The sequence below is a fragment of the Pseudophryne corroboree genome, chromosome 4 (genome assembly GCF_028390025.1).
Source record: "Pseudophryne corroboree isolate aPseCor3 chromosome 4, aPseCor3.hap2, whole genome shotgun sequence".
NCBI classification, from domain to species: Eukaryota; Metazoa; Chordata; class Amphibia; order Anura; family Myobatrachidae; genus Pseudophryne; species Pseudophryne corroboree.
The window spans coordinates 434,211,945-434,238,816 of NC_086447.1; the positions used below are offsets into that span (position 1 = coordinate 434,211,945).

A 26,872-nucleotide genomic window follows, 5' to 3' on the forward strand; every position below is an offset into this window, starting at 1 on the left:
TCACTGACAGCACCGCATCCCCGCCTCACTGACAGCAGCGCATCCCCGCCTCACTGACAGCAACGCATCCCCGCCTCACTGACAGCAACGCATCCCCGCCTCACTGACAGCAACGCATCCCCGCCTCACTGACAGCAACGCACCACCTCACTGACAACGGTGCATCCCCGCCTCACTGACAGCGGTGCATCCCCGCCTCACTGACAGCGACGCATCCCTGCCTCACTGACAGCAGCGCATCGCCGCCTCACTGACAGAACATCCCTGCCTCACTGACAGCGGCAAATACCCGCCTCACTGACAGAACATCCCCACCTCACTGACAGCAGCGCATCTCTGTCTCACTGACATACACATCTGACAGAAAAAAGTAAAAAAATAAAAAAATTACTACATAACTCCAAGGACCTGACATATCTAGTTACACACACACTACAGTATCATACGCATAGGCAACCACTGTAGTGGTATAACCTTGCAAAACCTATTTCATCTGTCATCTTTGAAACAGAACCTGAATATATAGTTGCGGTTACAGGACAATGATAAAAATAGCATCTGGTCAGTATGAAAAATTAAACATAGGATCTAATTTGCTGGGAAAGCAATTGCCAGATGATCAATTGCATTATCCTTTGCAAACGACAGTGCAGATAGATGTTTCACACTAAGGAGAAGGAAGTACTTTAGCTACAATACATTCAATAACACTAAACAGGTAGAAAAGGAGGAAAGACTGCCCCAAGTCTCCTGCACATCATGCAGCAGGGTGTGGAAGGTAGGAATGGTAACACTATGATGTAACGAGGAAGAAAATCACCAATTTGATCCTACTATTTCATAGGAATCGCTTACTTTCACACAGCCGAACAATAAGGGAGCTGCATATACAGGTATACGAATATCACGCTGGGTAGTGGGAAGTGTGACGGAGTATAATTCTATCATCACGTCATTACTGTATGTATGTGCTAATAGTACACACATTAGAAATATACGTTGCGTTAAAGAACAATTAATAGCTACCTTTTAATCTTCTGCAATAATTTAGCAACTGCATCATAACAGTCCGAGTAATACTAGTTAACACTGGTTTCCCTATTGAGTGAATGGGAGCTGGCAGCCTGCGAGTGCACGGAGTTGCAGAGTTTATTTCTCCCTGTGCTCCAAAGTTTGGAAGCTGTAGTCAGGATGGAGAGCAATGTGTCCCCGTGCCTCTCCTCATCTCCGCACACTCCTCTGGCTCATACATACACACACCAGCCAGCCTCATGCATTCCCACTGATAGGGGGAGGAGAAAGGCAGCAGCAGTGTGCACCACGGAAGGGATGCTCACACCCAGCCCACTTACACTCACAGAGCTGGCAGACTGCGTATAGCTGCTCCTGTGCTCCCAGGACCCCCTAGGATTAGCTATGCCCCGCATATTGCAGGCAGAGCCCGCAGGCTGTGTATGTGGCACAGGAGAGACCCTCCCGCAAGGTATTATCAGCACGCTGCTGTGCCCGGACCCCTCCTGCCTGCGCTGCTGATGGTATTTCCCCGGGAGGCTGGACCAGGAGCAGCAGGAGAGCGGAGTAAGAGGCAGCTGCTGTGAACTGGGCTGGATGTGGAGTAGCTGCCGCTGCTGATGCCGAGAGACCTGTCCCGGGAATTCCTGGTAAACAAGCAGAGGAGATTCCCGCTGCAGGTAATCCGGCAGATACTGCGTGACTGGCACGCGGCCTTGCTTACACTATTACGGCATAAGCCACTGGCTGCTCTGGAACAAGTTGAGCTCTGAGTTGTGAATGTTTGAAGAGTTTGGTATATGTGTAGTTCCATCCCTGTGGCCGCCCCAGCCTCTTATTCACCCACTTTGTTTCTCCTTGCGCTACAGTCTGTCGGGATAGCAGTGATTGTGTGACAGTGGTACCATTTGTCTGTGTTTGTGAGACCTACTTAAGGATATAGGCTGGAGGGGGGAAGGGGAAACCCATTGGAAGATGATCAAGGGCGTGGATAATGTAACCTGAAGCCTGAATTAACCCGATGACATGTAAGAGCAAAGGGAGAAATGACAAATGCTTTCCTAGGGGAGGGAGTCTTTGATGAAAGACTGGATTAAGAACACTGCTTTGTGAGCAATCTGTGGTTTATCCTCCTTTATCATTGATATGTCTGAGTTCTCTTTTGTGTTTTACTCCAGGTTTGGCTGTGGACTAAGCACACAGAGAGAGGAGGAGCTGCACCAGCATATGGGAGACCATATAGAAGTGGGGACTTTCACTTCTACAGTATGCTTTAGGAACTAGCATCAGTAAGGATCCCTCACCACACGTTGCACTCTCTCTATCCTGCCTGTTGCAGAAACATTTGGGAATTAAGCAAAACCAGATTGCACACAAAGCCCCCTAAAGGGGCACCCTGGGTTTTAAATCCAACAGAAACAAAAGCTGGGGCAATGATTTCCTTTGATATACACTCTCTCATGGGACTTTGGAGGAGGGATCCTGGATTAGGTGGGAATGGAAAAAGCATGAAGGGTTCACTATTGTTAGTGATAATTCTTGTGCATGTTTTGGGCGATGTGTGGTCCCAGTCTGAACAGCAGTTTCCCTGTCCTGCTTTCTGCGAGTGCTCTGAGGCTGCGCGGACTGTGAAGTGTGTGAATAAGAATCTTACTGAAGTACCCAAAAACCTACCTTCATATGTGAAGAACCTCTTTATTACACACAACCATATTAGCAGCCTGCAGGAAGGAGCATTTAATCAAACCCTAGCAGACCTGTCTAATCTCAGTCTCAGTGGCAATCACCTCCAGATACTGGGCAGTAATATCTTCCAAAACATTCCCAGTCTTAGGCATCTGGATCTTAGCAACAATATGCTCGAGAACATAGGTCGCTTAATTTTCCAAGTTGGAAGCAACCGCAGCAGCCCAATTTTAGAACTGAACCTCAGCAACTCTTTATACAATGAATCATTCATATTCTTTTTGGCAAGAAGTCTTCAGAGTGGATCACTGAGTAACCTCCAAACCCTGGACCTGAGTGGGAACAATTTACTGTATTTACCCACCGATATATTCAGTTCATTGCCCAGCCTCAAACACCTTGACCTAAGCAACAATTCCCTGTTACGCTTGAAAGCTGGGACTTTCACAAACCTCAGCCACCTCGAGACCTTGGATCTGAGATACAACTCTCTAAAAAACCTGAGAAACACAACTCTTCTAGATTTCTCCAATCAGCCAGGTCTGACAGTTCAACTTAGTAACAACAGCTGGCTGTGTGACTGCGAAATTGAGTTTTTTATCACATGGCTCAAGGAGACCTCCGTAGTGAAAGAACCATCCAGCTTGCTATGCTTCTCCCCACAGAAGATGATGGATGTGCCACTACTCTCTGTCAAAATCTCAGAGCTTGAATGTTCACCTTATGCTACTGATACCAGCTTACAAACATCCTATGTTTTTCTGGGTATAGTGCTAGCCCTTATAGGAGTGATCTTTCTCCTTGTTTTATATTTGAACAGAAAAGGTATTAAAAAATGGATGTACAACATCAGAGATGCATGTAGAGATCATATGGAAGGTTACCACTACAGATACGAAATTAATGCAGATCCAAGGCTAACAAACTTGAGCACAAACTCTGATGTATAAAGATTATTTTTCACACAGGAGCAACACTTTATCTATGCATGAACTTACTGTACAGATAATGCATCTAACCCCTGAGCTTGTTCTACTTCTCACTCCCTGCTGGAAAGCTGAACAGAAAAACAAAACAAAAGACTCCATGCAGGAATTTTGAATGCCTCCATATGACTGTGAAGTTTCTTGCTGCATTATAATTTACTCTGTACTGTAGACACTGAACCCTGCATGCTAAACATCCATACATAACAACAGACTTGACTCGTTTTGCTGTTCTTGGGTATACAATCCTGCAATATATATCTAAAAATTGTGCTAAGCAGCAACAGTGATTGTTATGTTTCTTTCAGCTTCTGAATAGTACAACACATTGCCAATTCAGATACGATCAACAATTACTGCCTCAAGTTTTTTTTTTACTTTTGTTTTTTATATTGTCTGTTTCCAAACTTTTTTTTTTTTTTTAATGCTTTGTGAAACTGCGAAATTGTGAGAACGCAGCAAAGCTAATTGCAGATCTTTGCATGTGCAACATGGGAACTATTGCTTAGATAGCATGTTTGGTCTTTTATTTGAAATTCTAGACTGGGAAACATCCACATTAATACTTTTGCACTGTTTTTTGTAAAAGAGATATGCAGTTTATACTAAAGCAGAATTTCTATAAACTGCAGCTAACTTTTAGTAACTAACTCAATAAAGGATATATTAAAATAATTGTCGTGTGGAAATTTTTCAGCCAAAAATTTTTTTGTACTTTGTAACTTTTGTAAATCAAGCAAGGGAAATGCAGGTTTCGATTTTGGTTTTTTTTATATGTTACGGGGAGCTTCCAAGTCTCATATCGGGAAATATGTGCTTTAAACTCTTGTTTTGTAGAGTGCCTACTTCAGTAGAGCTAGAACAATGTACAGTATACCCTCCACAAATGTGTCACTGAAAAACAAATATTAATATTTGTATTAATAACCTGTATTATTTTGTCATTGCTTTTTTATAAAAAAAATACCACCAAGATGTTTTAAAGAATGCATTTTAATGCAGGTACCTGTTATGTAACAATTCATATTGTTAACAAAGCATTAAGTGTAAAAATGAATATCTGGTATATTTAAATAGCAATATATGGGCAGCAATGTGAAAAGTGTGATAAGTGGTTAGGAAGTTGGTTAACCCTTAATCAATATGTGTCTTAATTTATTGGGTGGGTGGGGGAACAACTGCTTGCATGAATGTGTAATGTTTCATAGTGGTTAAACTTTGTAGGGCCAATGCATGGGTTTTGTCTAATCATAATTATCTGCTCTTTGATTACAATCTGAACAGTTTGTTCTCATTGTCAGATAATTCTGTCATAATGGTCAAACTGCACAGATGCCTTATTTTATATATTTTATTTATATTTTGGTAATTTAACGGGTTTTATTTCAGTTTAGCTGGCATCATGGAGAGGATGTAATTTTTTTTTTTTGTTGTCCTTTCTTAATATATGTAATTTAAATGACTTGCAAGGACAGTTATATATGTTTAACTGTGCTAATTAACGGATAAGCTTTGATTGTATTAGAACACAACTTAAAGTACATAGACTTAAATGAACTTCTAATTGTGTCCTACAACTAACATTTGACTATGCAGCTGTGTGCATCTTTTTATATAAAGTAATAGTACGTATTTTTGAGGCTTCTTTGAATTAAAATGCAAAACGCTGGCATGGAGCTTCACTCGTAAACCTTTAAATGTATGTTAGATTTTATATTTGCTCATATCATTTACTACTATACAGCAGGTCCAGAAATACTGTTATTACCTCCTTATTTGTACAACATAAGGCTGTAAAGACTATATATAAGGGTATCCTGAAGTGATAAATACTGATTGAGGAATAATGCTTGAAAACTTATAGTATTACAAAACATATTGTTACACTGGATGGAGTGTGTGTGATATATAATAAAATCATGGAAGCCTTGTATAACTCACTAGGGATGCTGCTTATACCTTCTTATAAGTCAGTTTATATTACAATCTACTGTACTCTCAATAGGGTAAGAAGTGTGTCTGGTAACTTGTAGCATGGAAATACTGGTGGTGCAAACAACCAACCTCCCCGGAGGTCTGTAGTTTGCTTCTGGATGTCTTACAGTATTTTAGTGAACTTGCTAAAGCACAATAAAATGTATTTTAAAACATTCTCTCGTTATGCTGTACATCTGTTGGATTTTATGATGTCAAATATAATAAACTTGACCATTTATTTTCACATTTCTGTCTCTGATCCAAGATACAATAAAATATTTATGTTATATTTAATTACATCCCTGAATTTTCTATGATGGCTGACGATCAAGCATTTCTATCTTGGACCTGTCATCCTCAGTAAATTAAGGATTGTTGAAGTCTAATTATTAAAAGTATTGTGAATTGTGTCTTGAGAACATGATCAAGATATCAATGTATTACCTGCGATATTTGGGACTTCGGTTAAAGTCGTCGTCCCCCTCCTGTATTTTGGAATACAGTGTCTATGTACAATTAAAATATGCCTCTGTTTTTCTTCCAACACCGCTCTTGGCATTCTACTTCTCATTATATTGTTTAGCAGCGCCCCTAACAGTGACTGCAGAAAGCAACACTTTGTGATGAAGAATGTATATTATTATTTAGCATAAGTAGATATTTACCAAAAGTTTTTATAACTTTCTGGATAAAGATAATATGCTAAAATTTGTGTCAATAAATATTCTTGTGTTCTGCAATAATTCAGCAGAAATATATATCAAACAATGGAGGGGCACCTATATAGATGAATGGGATCCTACAGCCAGGGGGTCCATGAAAGTGTATTATTGATTATGGATTATCATATGATTATCATATGATATATCATTATGGATAAAATATTTATTTATTGTTATATAACAAAATAAATTGCTTGAATAAATGATCCTAATGTCTCAAGTCATTATTAAAGTTTGCATGTAACGTGCATAATAATAAAGATAATGTCAGATCAATGATTAGTGATACAAAATGGTTGGAGAATTCACAAAATTCGTCAAAATATTAGACCTAGGAGTGTATTTATGAAAGGCGAATTTTTGTTGATTTGCATTTATTTCAAATCAATGAAAATTGACCTAAATTGATTTTGTGCTTCCAGCGCTAAAACACACATTTACTGACATATAAAAGTTAATATAAAAAATAATCTGCTATTAAATTGTGTTTACCCAAAAATGCAACATTGATTTAAAATTGATGAATTCAGCGTTTTGTATATATACCCTGTAATGTTTGTTCATATAAGTTCTATAGTACAACATTTTTTAGGATTCATAGATAATATAATGCATAATACATAAAAAAAAAAATGCTACAGTCAAACCACTTTATTATGATTTAATAGTCCTAATAACAAAAGTTTATATGATTTCACAAAGTAGATTCAGGGAGTAATATATTTGTTAACATTCCATTGCAAGAAAAACATTTTCATTGGCAGAAAACTATTTTGTTTCAAAAGTAAACATTACATACAGCTGTTCTATAGTAATATGCTTTTATTTTCTGAAGTACATTTTACATAAGCTTTCTACTGTTTTGATAAAGTTGTGTAAACTTATTCCCCCTGAGAATACAGGAGAATACAGGAGCATAACAAAACATTTAGTAATACAATATGCCTTTTATTAATGCAACCATCCATTTTATGTCATGGTTCTTATTTAACCTTTATGCGAGTATACCTTTTCAAACTACTTCCACAGAATAATAGAGTTAAGTCTGTAATAATATTAAAAAGGCTTAAAGACTGAGATAAAAGTATAATTTCTCTTCTATCCCTATTCTACCTCCACATTTTTTTTTTGTTTTGTTTGGAGTTATCTTGCGTTATATGGTTATTTTGTTGCACATAGTAAAAAGCCTAATAGAGTAAGCAATTACATTGTTTTATGCGTAGAGGGATATTCTTTTAATGAAATGTGACCCTTATTAACAGTGATACCTGTTTTTATTTTATTGCCATTAATGAGACAATAATGCAGTGCCATTGTATAGTACAGGGATACCAAATGTTATACTACAGCTAGTACTGTGCACTTGTGTATGTTTTCATTGAATACTCTCCCAACACAAATATTTCAGTTTTGCCTTTTTAGATTAATTTCATCTTATTTGGTACAAAGAGCAATCATGTATGTTGACAAAACTAAATTCAGAGGTTGAAATTATTTTTCATGCTAGTACTATTTTATGACTATACAGGTTGAGTATCCCTTATCCAAAATGCTTGGGACCAGAGGTATTTTGGATATGGGATTTTTCCGTATTTTGGAATAATTGCATACCATAATGAGATATCATGGTGATGGGACCTAAATCTAAGCACAGAATGCGTTTATGTTACGTATACACCTTATACACACATTTTAGCCAATATTTCTTATAACTTTGTGCATTAAACAAAGTGTGTCTACATTCACACAATTCATTTATGTTTCATATACACCTTATACACACAGCCTGAAGGTTATTTAATACAATATTTCTCTTACGTCCTAGAGGATGCTGGGGACTCCAAAAGGACCATGGGGTATAGACGGGATCCGCAGAAGACATGGGCACACTATAAGACTTTTGAATGGGTGTGAACTGGCTCCTCCCTCTATGCCCCTCCTCCGGTTAGATTCTGTGCCCAGAGAGACTGGACACACACTAGGGGAGCTCTACTGAGTTTCTCTGAAAATACTTTCTGTTAGGTTTTTTATTTTCAGGGAGACCTGCTAGCTACAGGCTCTCTGCTTCGTGGGAGTGAGGGGAGAGAAGTCAGACCTACTTCTTCTGAGTTAAAGGCTCTGCTTCTTAGGCTTCTGGACACCATTAGCTCCAGAGGGTCTGATCACTTGGTGCGCCTAGCTGCTTGTTCCCGGAGCCGCGCCGTCATCCCCCTCACAGAAGCCAGAAGAAAGAAGCCAGGTGAGTATACAGAAGAAAGAAGACTTCAGTAACGGCAGAATACTTCAGTAACGGAGGTACAGCGCAGTGGTCGCGCTGCGCCCCATGCTCCCACACATACACCAACGGCACTCACAGGGCGCAGGGGGGGGCGCCCTGGGCAGCAGGTTACTGGCTAAAAAACTGGCAAAAGAGCATATTATAAGTGCCTAGGCACTAAATATAAGCCCCCCGCCAGTGTAAATATTTGAAATTGAGCGGGACTACAGCGCGCTGGGAGGGGGCGTGGGTTAGCCCTCACAGCTTACCAGCGCCATTTTCTCTCTTCACAGACATTGCAGAGACGCTGGCCCGGACCTCCACTCTCCTTATCAAGTACAGGGAGCAAAAACGGGGGGGGGGGGGGGCATAGTCATTTGGTGCTATTTAAACAGCGCAGTGATCATATATTATTTTTTCTGTAGTATATGGGTGCTAGGGTGTGAGCCCCTGTGGGTCTGTCCCCTATTGCCAGTGTGTGTGTCGACATGTCTGAGGCTGAGTGCTCCTCCCCAGAGGAAGTTACTGGGGGCGCAGAGAAGGATTTGGGAGTGACTCTGTCGGCACCGCCAACTGCTGATTGGGTAAATATGTTGAGTACATTGAATGCAAATGTGGCGTTATTGTCTAAGAGGCTGGATAAATCTGATTCTCAGACACAAACGTGGAGAAAATCCATGGAGGACGCCTTATCCTAGGTACAGGCCCCCTCAGGGTCACAAAAGCGTTCATTTACCCAAATGGCGGATTCTGATACCGACACGGACTCTGATTCCAGTGTCGACTTTAGTGAGGCCAGTTTACATCCAAAATTGGTTAAGAGTACTCAGTACATGATTGTGGCAATAAAAGATGTTTTACATATTTCTGAAGTGCCTGCTGTTCCAGATACAAGGGTTTGTTTGTATAAGGGAAAAAAGCCTGAGGTGACGTTTCCCCCCCCTCTCATGAACTCTCACTCAAAGTCCGTATTTCGGAATATTTTGATATGGGATACTCAACCTGTATAACATTTGACATAAATGCAATCCAATGTGTGCTTGCAATCTAGTTGTTTATTAATTAAAAAAATATTAAGTAACATTGTTAAAAAATGTATAACTTAATTGTTTTTCTATTCCTAATGCACTGTAAATATAATAAGTAACCTTTGCTGGGGTGGATTTGCTTTCAACAATCTACCGTATGAGTGACTTTGCTAAGAAGTAGTCATTGGAGTGTAATAATTGCACAAATAAATGGTTTTAAGCCCAGAGAACATTATTCTCAATAGACATAGTGCACTAAGTTTTATTATAAACAATAATATTTGTGGCCAGTGCACTTTGTAGTGTTTAGAATTGATGCAAACCAGAACAACTCTTAGCCGCTGTTATTTTCCAGTTCAGATATGATGTTGCTTTAGCCAGTGTATTGTATTTCATGATGACTTTATATTAAAGGAAAATCATTTATAAAGCTCATTCATGTGCAACAAATGGTTCTAGCTAGTTCTAATTCTGTTACCTTTTAAGATAGTCTGCATGACCTTCACAATTGAGTGAAGCCCTCTTGTTACATACAATTCACATCTGGATCAGGTAAGCCCAGTAGTTGTGTCTTGCCTATGGCTAGATGCTGCTTCATCTCTGATCACTGAGAAGTAATTGCAGTGGTGCACGCTGATTATTGCCTGTAGCCATAGCACGACCACTTGTGCCCTTAGCCCCTGCGGCATTTTGCCACAATTTGCCGGCCTGTGGGGAGAGAGCAGAGACCAGATTCAGTCAAGCAGGGACTGGTGAGTCCTAAGTGACCTGCCTCTCTTCCAGCTGCTCATGACTGAGCTCCAGTGGTCAGAGCAGTGGCATAGCTTGGGTGTATACAGGTGAAGTATGCAGTTGAAGAGCACCAGAGCTCCAGTCCATGGAGATTGTGAAACACTACAATGGGAAAAGGAGACTCAGGAGGACAGACCATGGACCACAGTGACTGTCTATGAGATAGGTAGGTGACTGTCTATGTGGTAGGTATCCTGCCCTTGTGCGTGATGACAGTTTGAACCATATTGACATTCTGGTTGCTGTTGACCTCACCAGATTCTATATATATGATATATATAAGATAAGAAAAGATTCCGAGGGGTATATTTACTGAGCATCTATTTGGGCTTTTTAGGTGGACTAGTTTTGAGATCTGCTGATTTAGGCTACTAGAGGCAAAACCAAGGGGAGTCCAGTATCAATTCAGACTTTTGAACTCAATTGATAATCAAGTCACTAAAGATTGTTTGTTTGTTTGTTTGTTTTTTTCAGTAGAAGTATAGTAACCCTAGATTTTCTACGTGGCGGGTTTCAAACCGCCACAAAGCAATCCAAATGATAGACATACAGGCTCTGACAGGCAAGCATTGTCAAGCACTGCAAAAATCACTATGATCTTTCCGGCTTTGCTGTGGAATCAGTTTAACAAGCCCTGGACGTCTTAGTCTAAGTTGCATTGAAAGTTACAAGCACTTGGCTGAACCAGCCGTGGCAGGTGACACAATATTAAGGGAACACAGGTCATGGGTTCCCCCTGCCACAGTATTTTTATAAGTAAACATTCCCCCACACACCCTCATTTTCCATTTTATTAATCCAGAGGACGCCTTTTTGGTCCATATAGCATCCCAGATTCTTGGCAAAATAGAAAACCTGTATGGATGACGTGATTGCTTCTCACGGAGTTCCAATGCAAATGAGAGGTCATATGCTGTCCATAGGAATGAATGGGGCAGTGCTGATTGCTCAATTTGCAGCATTTCCCATGCTCCAATCTATCAGCATGGCCCCATTCATTCCTATGAAGAGAGTCCACTCCAGTGGTACTGGATTCAAAGGATTGTATTGGGTCTGTCTTAAGCTGTTCACCTTGGGAGCAAGCTATTTCACATATTGTAGGAGAGTAGGCCACCAATAGCTCTGAAGAATGTTCCACAGTTTAGCGTGTACCATCATGTCCAGCAAAGCAGGAGAAGTGAGCTCATAAAATGTTTTTAGAGAGTTTGATGCCGACAAAAGTTTACCAGAGGAGGTGTTGAAACAGTATTTGTGGATAAAAGACGTTTGTGATCAATTATTGGGCAACCGAGATCCTCCATGGAAGCAAAGAAATTAATTAAAGCATCTCTTTTGCAGACTTCAAGGGATTACAGGTCTACACCTTAAAACCAAAATTTCTGCTCTGTCTGCTCAGGGGGAAGCGATCTCTCGGCTGTCAATAGACTTTCCCTCATAGTTGTCCCTCCCAGCAGCCATACCGCCGCACGCACAACAGAGCAGGGTATTGGGTTGATAGGTTGACATTAATTAGGTCGACAGTAAATAGGATGACCACTAATGGATGACATGCATTAGGTCGACAGTGTATGGTCAACAGATGCAAATGGTCAACACATATGGTTGACACGTTTTTTTCGTGTTTTTCCAACCTTTTTTCGTTTCAACCTTTTCATACTTTACGATCCACCTAGACTGCGATTGGGAATAGTAACCCAGTTCCCCAAAGCATGGTGAGTGAAGCGTTACACTAATTGGGGGTCAATGTGCTTTGACAACGAAAACGACACTCAAAAAATTAAAAACAAAAAAAGGTGTCGACCATTTTCATGTCGAGCATTTTAAATGTCAACCTTTACCAGTGTTGACCTTTTGTCACTGTCAACATTTGCCACGTCGACCGATAGTGGTCAACCTAATTAGGGTCGACCTTGTGATCCATATCCACAGAGCAGTGTACTGCACAGCAATGAAGGGCATCGGAGAAAACACTTTGAACAGGTTGATAGAAATGTTGTCAAAGCCCTTCACTGCAGTCCACAGGAGCCCACACCACACACCCTGCATCCATTTCTTATATACTTACCATTCTGGAGTCCAGCATCGGCAGCAGCAGTGCTGCAAAATCACCCATTAAAATGGCGTGGCAGACATTTTATCAGTGTTTTTCCGTTGAGAAATCACTGGTAAAATGCCCGCTGTGCCCTTTCCCCAGAGAACTGTGCATGCCCAGGAGACTAGCACAGCGCCAGAGTCTTCTGGCGCACAGAGCTGCACTGCCGTCTACAGAGGAGGGGAGGGGGCCTAGACAAAGACTGCACATGGGCCCCCTCCTCTCTTTATATGCCCCTGGTCGAGCATTAACTTAAAAGTTGTAGATGGATTTCTCTTTCTTTTGCAGGTGATGAAATTGTGAGACCCTTACTCAGTCTGCTAGGTAATACAGCCGGCTTGTATAAAGATGCCTGAATTTAGTTTTTACTGCATTTTGAATTTGAGCCGAAGGTACATATTTTGAGTATACATATTTATAACAACGCCGAGGGGGAAACAGTCCGCCCATGGCCTGTACTGGCCCTGTGCTGTATATAAATACATTTTACTGATCCAGTAACTAGAACGTGTCTTTTTTGGTTATGAAATTATTTGCAATTTTAGTATCTAATAATATAATTTTATATACTTGTGCCTCCTCCAACAATGCCTACTGCTTATAATTAAATAAAAAAGCCAATCTAATTTCTAGTGTACTCAGGGGATATATTAACATCAAGTCTCATTAATTAAAAATAGTTTAGCAGTTTTCACTCTTTATGATGCGAGTGGATCACAGATTAACCCAGTTCTAAGTATTGACAATCCTGGGACCATATGTACAGGTATTAGGATCTATAAGAGAGTACGATCCAGTGGATAATATCTCTCAGCTATTCAAGTGTTGATTATCTGTTTCCTAAAAGACCAGAGACTAGAGAAGAGTATGGATAACAATATTAAGCCTAGCTAAAGAAGGGAAGCTTAGTGGACATGGTTGCCTAGGTGTTAATTGGAAACATTTGGCAGTGTGTAACAGGACAATTAGATGGGGATAAGAATGGCTGTACGACAAATCTGTTCCTTGTAAGTCATTTTGAATATGATTCTTGTCTCTTTAGGAGACCATTGTAAAGTGTTACTATCTTTTATAACCACTACATAATTCCACGGGACATGTAATTATTTTTTTATTATCTGTTTAATAATCTGCTTTTTGAGTACTAATGTTAAGTGTGGACAAGACAAAGACATCGTCATGACCAATTCTGTTATGATGAAACCAGCTGGATGGAAACTCCTTGCCCGAAGAGAAATAATAATAGTGTTCAAAAACTTAATAAGACAACAAACTGATCTCTCCCTTTGCCCTGGTTCATCTGCAGCTGATCAGTTATAACATTCCCTTGGGCAACAGGAAAACCAGCACATGGAGAAATGAGAAAGAATGAATTTGAGCATAGGAACAGCAATTTATTATTGTTATACTGTGTTGTAGACACTTTTAATCTATTCATACATGGCAAAAATCTAGTTCTTAATTACTCACCAGGTAGTGTTTCTAAGCTATATATATATATATATATATATATATTTTTTTTTTTTGTAAAGATGATCTACAGTGGAAAACAATGTGCTGGACATCTGGTGGCAATATGTAATAGGATCTGAGGTTGCCAGAGGTACGGGATGACGGACGATCTTGGATGCTCTTTGAAAGCGGCAATCATTTACAAGGCATGGTTTTGCCTTGTAAACTATTGCCGCTTTAAAAAAACATCCGTTATAAATCTCCAGCTATCTGCAATGGATGTCTCTGAGTATTTTATTTCTCCTATTATGTGTTATCAGTTCTAGACATTCACTATTCTACCCAGTGTAATCCTAAATAGTGGGCCTAAATGGCTGCCTCACCTGGACCCTGCGTGGGTAGGATGAATTATCCTGCATCTAATGACCCAAAATGGCTGCCACAACCTTTGTAATACTGTATATCCATGCTTTCTGTATAACTGTTAGGATCTGTGATTGATTTGGATTCATAACAGTGGCCAAGGTGCTGTACATTTGGAGGGTGTACCAAGAAAACTAGGAAGTCAGATCAAGTTCCTCTTCATAAGAAACAATCTTAATTGAATATAGGATAAAAGATAAGATAAGGGTCTATTTACTAAGCCTTGGATGGAGATAAAGTGGACGGAGATAGTACCAGCCAATGAGCTCCTAACTGTCATTTTTCAACACAGCCTGTAACATAGCAGTTAGATGCTGATTGGCTGGTGCTTTATCTCCATCCACTTTATCTACATACAGTAGCTTAGCAAATAGACCCCTTAGACACAGCAACAGTCTCTGTTACCAGCACGGATCAAGTAGAGGTGTCGGAGGGTCCAGTAGAATAACAGGTGTAATACTGTAGATGGTAGATACACTAAAGGATGACTGGTACAAAAGGCAGATAAATAGAAGTATGGTGCTATTATGGAGCGGACAGCTCAGCAGAAAAAATACTTTCTCTTACGTCCTAGAGGATGCTGGGGACTCCAAAAGGATCATGGGGTATAGACGGGATCCGCAGGAGCTTGGGCACACTAAAAAGACTTTGACTGAATGTGAACTGGCTCCTCCCTCTATTCCCCTCCTCCAGTTAGACTTTGTGCCCAGGAGTGACTAGACGCACACTAGGGGAGCTCTACTGAGTTTCTCTAGAAAGACTTTTGTTAGGTTTTTTATTTTCAGGGAGACCTGCTGGCTACAGGCTCCCTGCATCGTGGGACTGAGGGGAGAGAAGTCAGACCTACTTCTGCTTAGTTAAGGGCTCTGCTTCTTAGGCTACTGGACACCATTAGCTCCAGAGGGTTCGATCACTTGGTTCACCTAGCTGCTTGTTCCTGGAGCCGCGCCGTCACCCCCCTCATAGAAGCCAGAAGACATCAGACAGCAGAAGACTTCAGTAACGAGGTACAGCGCAGCGGTAGCGCTGCGCTCCATGCTCCCACACACTTCACCAACGGCACTTGCGGGTGCAGGGCTCTGGGAGGGGGGGGAGCGCCCTGGGCAGCATGTTACTGGGGTCATTTTGAGCTGGCAGACTGGCATATTCAGTGCCCGGGCACCATTTTTCATACCCCCGCCAGCATAAGATATTTGAATTTTTGCGGGACTGAAGCGCGCCAGGAATGGGCGGGGCTTAGCCGCACAGCTCACCAGCGCCATTTTCTCTCATTCACAGCCGCTGCATGAGACGCTGGCCCGGGACCTCCAGGCTCCATTCAAGTGAAAGGGAGCAAAACGGGGAAGGGGTGGGGGGGGGGGGGGGGGCACAGATAAATGGGTGCTTGTTTATCATTAAGGGCAGCACTATCATCATATATTATTTTGGTGTGATATATGGGCGCTGGGGTGTGAGCTGGCATACTCCCTCTGTGTTTCTCTCTTCAGGCTTCCCTGTGGGTCTGTCCCCTGGTTTGGGCAGTGTGTGTGTGGGTGTGTCGGTACTACGTGTCGGCATGTCTGATGCTGAGTGTTCCTTCCCCGAGGAAGGTACTGGGGGCGCAGAAAAGGAGTTGGATATGACTCTGTCGGCACAGCCGACACCTGATTTGGTTACTATGTTAAGTGCACCTAATGCAAATGTGGCCTCATTGTCTAAGAGGTTGGATAAATCTGAGTCTCAGACACAAGTATGGAGGAAATCCATGGAGGATGCTTTGGCTCAGGTGCAGACCCCTTCAGGGTCACAAAAACGTTTGTTTACCCAGATGGTAGATACGGATACCGACACGGATTCTGATTCCGATGTCGATTTCAAAGAGGCTACTTTACACCCAAGGCTAGTTAAGAGTATTCAGTACATGATTGTGGCTATTAAAGATGTTTTATGTATCTCTGACGAACCTGCGGTGCAGGAAACAAGGATTTGCTTATTTAAAGGGAAAAAACCTGAGGTGAAGTTTCCCCCCTCTCATGAAATGAATGCTCTTTGTGAAAAGGCTTGGGAGTCACCGGACAAGAGATGGCAGATTCCCAAGAGAATTTTCCTGGCGTATCCTTTCCCCTCTGATGACAGGGAAAAATGGGAGTCGTCTCCGAATGTCGACAAGGCTCTATCCCGTTTGTCTAAGAAGGTGGCGCTTCCGTCCCCTGACACGGCAGCTCTCAAGGTTCCGGTGGATCGCAAGCTGGAAACGTCTTTGAAGGCCATTTTCGTTAATACGGGTGCATTGCTCAGACCTGCTGTGGCATCGGTATGGGTGAGTAGTGCTATTGCTAAATGGGCTGATAATTTAGCTTCTGATATGGATACCCTTGATAAAGATAATATTCTTTTGACTCTTGGTTATATCAAGGACGCTGCAGATTACCTGAAGGATGCGGCGAGGGATGTTGGACTCTTGGTATCAAGAGCCAATGCCATGGCAGTCTCGGCCAGGAGGGCGCTGTGGATCCATCAATGGAATGCTGATGCCGACTCCAAGAAAAATATGGAAGCTCTTTCCTTCAAAGGTAGTGTCTTGTTTGGTGACGGCCTGGCTGACCTGGTGTCTACCGCGACTGCGGGCAAGTCATCTTTTCTTCCTTATGTTCCCACACAACAGAAAAAGGCACCCCATCAGCAGATACAGTCCTTTCGACCCAATAAATACAAATGAGGAAAAGGCTCGTCCTTCCTCGCTTCAAAGGGTAGAGGAAGGGGAAGGAAGTCGCCTGCAGGATCAGGCGCCCAGGACCAAAAGTCCTCCCCCGCCTCTACCAAGTCCACCGCATGACGCTGGGGCTCCCCTGCGGGAGTCCGGGCAGGTGGGGGGCATCTACGGATCTTCAGTCAGGTCTGGGTTCAATCAGGCCTGGATCCTTGGGTCCTAGACATAGTGTCTCAGGGATACAAGCTGGAGTTTCAGGAGATGCCCCCTCACCGCTTTTTCATTTCGGCCTTGCCAGTGTCTGTTCCGGAAAGAGATGTGGTAAATGCTGCGATACAAAAGTTGCGTCAACAGAGGGTCATTGTTCCTATTCCCCCGTCCCAACGGGGGGAGGGGTTCTATTCGAGCCTCTTTGTCGTACCGAAGCCGAACGGTTCGGTCAGACCGATTCTGAACCTAAAATCCCTCAATCCATACTTGAAAGTTTTCAGGTTCAAGATGGAATCTCTTTGAGCTGTGATCTCCAGCCTAGAAGGGGGGATTTTATGGCGTCAGTCGACATAAAGGATGCCTACTTACACGTCCCGATATATCCTCCGCATCAGGCCTACCTGAGATTTGCGGTGCAGGATTGTCATTACCAATTTCAGACGTTGCCGTTTGGGCTTTCCACGGCCCGAGGGTTTTCACCAAGGTCATGGCAGACATGATGGTTCTCCTTCGCAAGCAAGGGGTTACAATTATCCCGTACTTGGACGATCTCTTGATAAAGGCGAGGTCCAAGGAACAGTTGTTAAGAAATGTGGATCTTTCTCTGTCGGTTCTGCGACAACACGGTTGGGTTCTAAATTTGCCAACGTCTCAGTTGATCCCGGCCACTCAGCTGCCCTTTCTGGGCATGATTCTAGACAAGGAGTTACAGAGAGCGTTTCTTCCGGAAGACAAAGCTCTGGAAATACAGACAATGGTCAGGGAGCTTCTGAGACCAACAAGTGTGTCGATTCATCAATGTACTCGGGTTCTGGGGAAGATGGTTGCAGCTTACGAAGCCATTCCGTTTGGCAGGTTTCATGCCTGGGTGTTTCAGTGGGGTTTTCTGAACAAATGGTCCGGGTCTCACCTGCACATGCAGCGGAAAATAAGTCTATCTTCCAGGGCCAGGATTTCTCTCCTGTGGTGGCTGCAATGCTCTCACCTTCTAGAGGGACGCCGATTCGGAATCCAGGACTGGGTACTGCTGGCAACAGATGCAAGTCTCCGAGGCTGGGGTGCAGTCACGCAAGGAAGAAATTTCCAGGGAAAATGGTCAAACCAGGAATCTTGTCTCCACATAAATGTTCTCGAGTTAAGAGCCATTTACAACGGCCTGCTACAAGCGAAGAGCCTTCTTCAGGGTCGTCCTGTCCTGATCCAGTCGGACAACATAACAGCGGTGGCGTACGTAAACCGCCAAGGCGGAACAAGGAGCAGGGCGGCTATGGCGGAGGCCACAAAAATCCTTCACTGGGCGGAACAGCACGTGAGCGCTCTGTCAGCAGTCTTCCTCCCGGGCGTGGACAACTGGGAAGCAGACTTCCTCAGCAGACACGATCTCCATCCGGGAGAGTGGGCTCTTCACCAAGAGGCATTTGCAGAAGTGACAAGGCGTTGGGGAATTCCTCTGATAGACATGATGGCATCTCGCCTCAACAAGAAGCTTCTGAGGTATTGTTCCAGGTCAAGAGACCCCCAAGCCAGTGCAGTGGACGCCCTGGTAACTCCGTGGGTGTTTCAGTCGGTATATGTGTTCCCTCTGCTTCCTCTCATTCCAAAGGTGCTGGGGATCATACGACGAACAAGGGTTCAGGCGATTCTCGTCGTTCCAGATTGGCCACGCAGGGCCTGGTATCCGGATCTTCGGGAATTGCTTGTGGAAGATCCTTGGCCGCTTCCTCTAAGAGAGGACTTGTTACTGCAGGGGCCCTGCGTGTTTCTGGACTTACCGCGGCTGCGTTTGACGGCGTGGAAGTTGAGCGCCAAATCTTAGCTCGAAAAGGTATTCCTGGGGAGGTCATCCCCACTCTCCTTAAGGCTAGGAAGGAGGTTATGGCGAAACATTATCACTGTATTTGGAGAAAGTATGTTTCGTGGTGTGAAACCAAAGCAGCTCCTGCGGAGGAGTTTCACTTGGGTCGGTTTCTCCATTTTTTGCAGGCAGGCGTCGATGCTGGCCTGAAATTGGGTTCCATCAAAGTGCAGATTTCGGCTTTATCTATTTTCTTTCAAAAGGAATTGGCCATCCTTCCAGAGGTTCAGACTTTCGTGAAGGGAGTGCTGCATATCCATCCTCCATTTGTGCCGCCTGTGGCGCCGTGGGATCTTGAAGTGGTGTTGCAGTTTCTTATGTCTCACTGGTTTGAACCTTTGCGTAAGGTTGAGTTAAAGTTTCTCACTTGGAAAGTGGTCATGCTTTTGGCTCTGGCGTCTGCCAGGCGAGTGTCAGAGTTGGCGGCCTTGTCTCACAAGAGTCCATATTTGATCTTCCATTGGGATAGAGCGGAATTGAGGACTCGTCAACAATTTCTGCCGAAGGTGGTTTCTTCTTTTCACATTAACCAACCTATTGTGGTGCCTGTGGCTACAGATGCTGTGGCGGTTCCATAGTCTCTTGATGTCGTGAGAGCTTTGAAAATTTACGTCGCAAGAACGTCTCTTACCAGGAAAACAGAGGCTTTGTTTGTCCAGTATGCTTCCAACAAGATTGGAAATCCTGCTTCTAAGCAGACTATTGCACGCTGGATTTGTAATACGATTCAGCAAGCTCATTCTTCGGCTGGGCTACCGTTGCCGAAGTCAGTAGAGGCCCATTCTACCAGAAAAGTGGGCTCGTCTTGGGCGGCTGCCCGAGGGGTCTCGGCACTTCAGCTTTGCCGAGCAGCTACGTGGTCGGGTTCAAACACCTTTGCTAAGTTTTACAAGTTTGATACCCTGGCTGATGAGGACCTCATGTTTGCTCAATCGGTGCTGCAGAGTCGTCCACACTCTCCCGCCCGTTCTGGAGCTTTGGTATAGACCCCATGGTCCTTTTGGAGTCCCCAGCATCCTCTAGGACGTAAGAGAAAATAGGATTTTAATACCTACCGGTAAATCCTTTTCTCCTAGTCCGTAGAGGATGCTGGGCGCCCATCCCAGTGCGGACTGTTACTTGCAGTGTATTATTACTGGTTAAATTTGTTTACATGCGGGTTGTGTATTAGTTATATTCAGCTTGTTGCTGTTGTTAATTCATACTGTTATTTGGTTTCCTGCTACTCCGGTTGTACGGTATGTTTGTGGTGTGGGCTGGTATGTTTCTCGCCCTTAGTTTAAACAAAAATCCTTTCCTCGAAATGTCCGTCTCTTCTTGGCACATTCCTATAACTGAAGTCTGGAGGAGGGGCATAGAGGGAGGAGCCAGTTCACACTCAGTCAAAGTCTTTTTAGTGTGCCCAAGCTCCTGCGGATGCCGTCTATACCCCATGGTCCTTTTGGAGTCCCCAGCATCCTCTACAGACTAGGAGAAAAGGATTTACTGGTAGGTATTAAAATCCTATTTTTAATGCATACTTGCCTATTCGCCCCGAAGCTGCGGGAGGCTACTATTTTTTTGGGTAGCCCCCCGCACCCCCGGAAGAGTAGGCAGGTCTCCCGCATCCTGCTCGAACCCTAGTGATGCGGGCAGATGAAGACATACTCTCCCGTATTCGCAGGTCCGTGGGGAGGGGAAGGGGTCCAAATGACGTGAATCAAAAATACTGCAGGCACAGGAGAAGATAGCTGAGCAGGAAGATGATTGCCCACAGGGGAGAAACTGGAAACAGTCTTAAGCTCAGAAGGATGATGGATAACTTGCCTCTGTCATGCAGTATGATATGTAGACTTCTCTGATAGAGGTCAGCAACAGGAAGCAGGCTCGGATCTGTAATGCACCGAACAGGAGCAGGCTGGAATGTAGCTATCTGCTACAATAGGAACAAACTGAGGCTTATAGTTCACCTTTGTAGGAACAGTCTGAGACTTGTAGTGCACAATATAACTGGAACAGACTAAGGGCCAAATGTAATCGGTTGTGAATTCTAAATACACTTGTGTTTTCCGCAAAAAACATGCGGGTTTGCATTTGTTGTCTTTGTCATTTGTAATATGCATTCAGACCATGCAGTCCATTCTCGCACAAAAGTAGTAATTTAAGAGAGACTTGGGCTAGTGAGTTGCAGAAGCCTGCACAGGTCAATGTGATCTGTTTGGTGCTTATCTTATCATACTGTACTTGGAGAATCTCAAGTACCAGCATGCAGGGCATTAACCACTTGCCTGGCATGTTCGCATCAGATTCGACCACACCAGCAAGTGCTTTATTTGACCTGGTCGCAGTGTCGGACTGGGGAATGTAGAGCCCACCGGGGGAATGCAGTGGTAGGGGGCCATGTTTAGGGGTGTGGTCAGTCTGCAGAGGGGGTGTGGCCTGCCACCTCACTGGTTTGACTAACCATTAGAGAGTGCAACGTCTGGGCCCCTTCATAAATATATACAGTAAATTCAGTTGCTGCATGCGTGATAATGTACCAGATTAATAACACATTAATAACAGCAATGCACTGTAGAAAATACACCATAGTCCAGTATAAGGTAACATATGTAAAATGTATAATTCAAGTGCACAGTCTGGATCCTTAGAGCAGGAGGTGGGCCCCCAGGCAGTGGGGCCCACCGGTGGTTTCCCCTGTACCCCTATGGGCCATCCAAGCCTGCCTGGTCGCACAGGATGCGACCAGTCAGATACACAGCGTGGGAAGAGCAATTAGCTGCAGCTCTCAGGATCCCTCTCCCTCCCTGCACCCTCCCCCAGTGTTTGCTCTGCTGCTGATCACTGCTGATCGGTCAGCACGGCAGGATTCCCCACCCAGCGGCTGCAGACCATAGCAGCCGCTGGGAAAGTGTAAATGACCCCCCCTGTTTACCTGGTGGATGTCCGGGCTATTACAATGAAAATTGCAATGGTTGCTATGTTTTAGATGTTCCGATGGTGCTGACCGATGTTCTGATGTTTAAAAGACCGATTGTTATAAAAATATATTTAAAATAATCTTTTTTTAAAATAAATAAATAAATAAATAATAATAATAATAATAATAATAATAATAATAATAATTATAAAAACCTGAAAATTTCTGAGCGGTTTTTGGAACAGAAATTTGTCAGCTAAGTGGCTAAGGGCCCGCTGGTATTTATAGTCCCTCTGTAAAATAAATATTAAAATAAACACAGTACTCACACACCGTAGAAAACTTTAATATATATACTCACACTATACTCGCCGTATTGGGTTAAAAAATACTCCATATGGATGACACAGACCTGTTTTTTTGTGGAGCTCTACCCTGAAGGACTTACCAGGTGGCCTGTCTGCAACTAACAAATACAGAGACCTTCACTCTGATTGCCCATGTATATGTTCATTTGTTGTTGAATCTTTGATACTGTACATGTAAGTCTTTTCATTCTTTTATTATAGTTCTCTATCACAAACACATCAAGAAACTTTATGGGGGGAATTCAATTGCTTGCGAATCCCTTTACCTGGCCAAATCTGTGCAGCAACTTCCACACTTTCCGCATACCTCCCAACTTTGAGGAGTACCAAGTAGGGACTCTTACCAAAAAGGGAGGGTGTCCTCAGCAAAAGGGGTGTGGCTTTGTGATGATGCTGCGACCATGAGCCTAGCCTCCCGTTTTTGTCACTGTGGGAGCATGCCCCGTGTTCTGTGAGCTTTTGTGCTAATTGGCTGACCAGGCGCGGGGTGCAAGAAGGGGTGCCATTGCCTGCATTTAAAAGCCGCGGCAGTGGCAATTTGCACCCTTCGCCCAGAACTGAATTCCTCAAAAAGTATCATATCCTTAGACAAAACAGTAATAATGGCCAAGGCAAAAAACATAAAGCTACAATCCAGTGAGTCCCACTTGTAGTCTTCTGCGATAGAGGACACTGACATCTTTTTTTTACCCGCATGCCATTGGCACTGAGTAATGTCCCATACACACAGTGAGATTCGGGCTGTGCCCGATTCTCTCTATGCGACAGGGGCTAGGTCGGCACATAGTCAGTATCGCAAGCACACTCATTATGTGCTTGCGATACTGACTATGTGCGATTTTGGTTAAGTGTCAATTTTGTCTATCTCTTCTATAGAGATAGTCAAAATTGACTTGCCTGCACAGTCTAGCTATTCTTGCGATGCCGACCGCGCGGGGCAGCGCATCGGCATTGAATCTGGATCGCAAGGTAACTTTCATGTTGCGATCTGCACTAACTGATTTTGACTATATAGTCAAAATCATAAGAAAAAATCTCACCGTGTGTACACACCCTAAGGGTACAAACAGGATTTGGCTACTTACAATGCTGAATTTTACATGTTTGCATATAGCCTTAAATATGTGCGTCAATTTAATACTCCATATGTGTGATGCGCATATGCCATGACTATTTAAAATATAAATAAATGATGTTCAGAACAGTTATGGCTATTGTAGTGCCACAATGTCTGAGGAGACATTGCTGCATGTGATATTATTAGATATACCTAAGAAAAGTGTCCCTGGAATTTATTTTAATGTTGATGTATCTAAAACAAGAAATATAGAATCATATGGCAAACTGTCAAACCAATGTTTTCAGTTAGGTGATGTTTGTTAAGCAGCAGTTTAGATTGAATACAGAGAATAACAGAGAAGTTTATTTGAAATGAAACAGTGACTAAATATGTGTTGGGATATGCCTTTCTCGGGATGACAAGTGTTTTGTGTCAAGGTTTCCAGGGAGACAGTCGTCAGCCAGATGATTCTCCTGACACAATTTAGGGGATGGTTGCTGAGTGAGGCGGGTATACTAGAGTTCATAAAATGCACAAAACAGTTTATCCCAGCTGACCACAGGATTCCGTCCCTGCTGAATTTGAAACTAACTATGGGGAGTATTATAATGTAAACATTATTAGAGCACATCTCCTAGAAGTAGTAAAATCTCAAAAAAAACCCTCATGTTGTTAATTAAATGAACTTAGCCTATTTTTTATTTGTCTATCAAGCTTGTAAGGAACTGTTGATCCCTCCAAAATACTTTTTCTTATTCCACCCAGTGCAAGATGTAGCATACTCCTATTGCAGTTGCCTGAATTATTGACCCCTTCACTGCAGATGATGAGTGGGGCTCATCCTCTGGATTTACATCTAGACTGCAGAGGTCAAGCCCCACTCATCCTCAGAAATGGGGGTGTGTGTGTCACATTTTAGAAAGAAGAGTGTCCCCTCTTTTATATGATGGGTCCCCTTTGCACTTATTGTCTGGTGATTACCTACTGTAATGTTACTCTACACAATGAAAATGTATGTTCTCTGTATATGATGGGAGGACAACTTTGTGGCCATCCATATTTGAAAGAGGGGAGTCTGCTCTTCTAATAGTGATCGATACCCCGCGCTTGGATTTATTTTCTATTTTTTCCATGGTGAGACATCAGTTTATATTCAATTCTGTTCTAAAATGTGTTTTCTCTGCAATTTTGCTGCAGTTTTTGCCTTATTAAATCTGTGGGTTGCAGAACCACTACAAAACTGCCAGGCTTCAGAACCTACCATTTTGCCCACAGAAACCTGCTTTTGTGAATTATTGGGGAAACAAGAACCACAAAGTATTTCTGGCAAAATTATGTCTGCTCTTGGTTCTCCTTCTTGTAATTTCACAAATAAAAACACTTTTTTTTAAGTGTTATCTATCTATCTATCTATCTATCTATCTATCTATCTATCTATCTATCTATCTATCTATATATGCAAAAGCCCTCACTCACTCACTCACTCACTCACTCACTCACTCACTCACTCATCACTAATACTCTTACTTCCCGATATGTTAGGATGCTGAATGTAACATAGGTATTCCTTAGGTGGGAAATAGGAAAACTACGTACTTAGAATTTTAATAAACCTCCCCTAAGGGGATGAAAAGGGGGCTGACATAATGACGTCATTACTGCAGCGTGGCTTGCGTTGGGTGAAGGATAACACCCGAACAGACAATCGGATCAAAATTTGTATTGCACCTCCAGTGGGTAGAATTTAATAAATTAAAAATATGCTCCTGTCTGTCTTTACTGTATCTGCTATGGGTGCTCCTCGGGTAACGCCAAGAACCATGGATTAATATTTACTTACATTAATACGCCTCAAATTTACATCTCTACAGATTTACCAAAAATCAGAAACTCCCGTGTGGTGAATGGGTAGAACAGCTAGTAATGAGTAAAAAGACCAATGTTTTTTTCTGAAAATAAACAAATCTGAAAAAGCAAGGTATAAGTTGTGTGGGCATCGCTTAAAGAAAAATCAGTGATATTGATATTGGAATATGACAGGCGCTAACATTGGAAATGGCCTCTGCACAAGGGTGAGAAAACGCTCAGCAGTGAAGTGGTTAAACTTTTTCTTTAACAGCAATTTAATTCCATGAACTCAGCCCGGGTTACTGCAAAATGTAAATAAGTAGGCAGTTGAAGATCATACCAATTTTTACTGGGTAGATTTTATATTTATTAACAGTAATTTAGATTACTTTTTTTTTTCATTTTATTGATGCATTTTAACAAGTCCTGCGCCTGAAGTCTAGAAGGTCTGACATTTGGTGAATAATATATATTCAGACATTTGATGTTATTTATGCAGATGAGTCCTGCACAATAACACACAGTTAAGAGATAGCACATAGTGATTAACCATTTAACTACATATCACCACATATATATATGTATATGCCGGATGGCTTACTATGCGCTGTGCGCTGCTTGGCAACGGTGGACTGGGAGTGCGTCTCAGAACCTGTTTTTGGTACGGTGTGGCTCACTTCCAGCCCCTACTTCCACAAAGCCGGTGGGCGCCCTCGGGAATGGAGCGCTCTTAGTCCCTACATACAGATATTAATATATTTGGTGTTTAAGTGTGGCGTGGTTTAACTCTGGGATATTTCCTATTTGGTTAGATGCCTCTCATGATCTGTCTAGTAAACATGCCTGCCCCAATTGGGTGTTGCTCTCCATTAACTTATTAGTCTAATGGTTTACACAGGGTATATATGCAGAGCTGGATTAAGACAGGGGGGCCCTAAAATTTAGGTTCCAGGGAGGAGACGGAGCATTGCGGCGGCGGTGCAGCGTGAACGAGGGGTGGAGGTGGATAAACGGGGGCGTGATCACGGCGGCTACACCGGCAGGAGGCTTCACTAATTTCTATGATGAAGCAGAAATTGCGAGGTGATCGCAATTTCTGCTTCATAAAGGGGGGGAGGCGGTGGTCAGCATGCTTGGCGGCCTTGCCCTGTGATGGGCGCCCCCAGCATGCTAGGAAAAGGAATTGCAATCCTTACTGAATTAGGTCGCTCAGCTGTCCTTCCCTCTGTCTGCCTGTACACACTCCCTGCGCCTGCCTTTCAATGCATTGCAGACTACAGTGGGGAGCCGCCCGGGACAGCAATCGATTAGCTGCCCTGCGTGTGACGCCACCGCGCCAGCTCCCTGGAGCGCAGTGCAATACCGCTGATCGGACCAGAGATCTGATCTATGGCAGCGGCGGTGGGAGGCCCTTTTAAAAGAGGGGCCCGGGGTACTTATCCCCAGGGCCCCCCTCTTAATCCGGCTCTGTATATACTGTATGTGGTACCTGGAGAATTTTACATTTATCTTGACAA

General features: G+C 43.0%; 1 protein-coding gene across 1 annotated transcript; it reads left to right on the plus strand.

Moving 5' to 3' along the window:
* The first annotated feature begins 1,314 nt into the window (after nucleotides 1-1,314).
* Nucleotides 1,315-5,904, plus strand: TPBG (trophoblast glycoprotein). The gene is made up of 2 exons (XM_063916889.1): nucleotides 1,315-1,691; nucleotides 2,190-5,904. The coding sequence occupies exon 2, from the start codon at nucleotides 2,445-2,447 to the stop codon at nucleotides 3,645-3,647; it is 1,203 nt and encodes a 400-aa protein (XP_063772959.1). The 5' UTR covers nucleotides 1,315-1,691; nucleotides 2,190-2,444; the 3' UTR covers nucleotides 3,648-5,904.
* The last annotated feature ends 20,968 nt before the right edge of the window (nucleotides 5,905-26,872 follow it).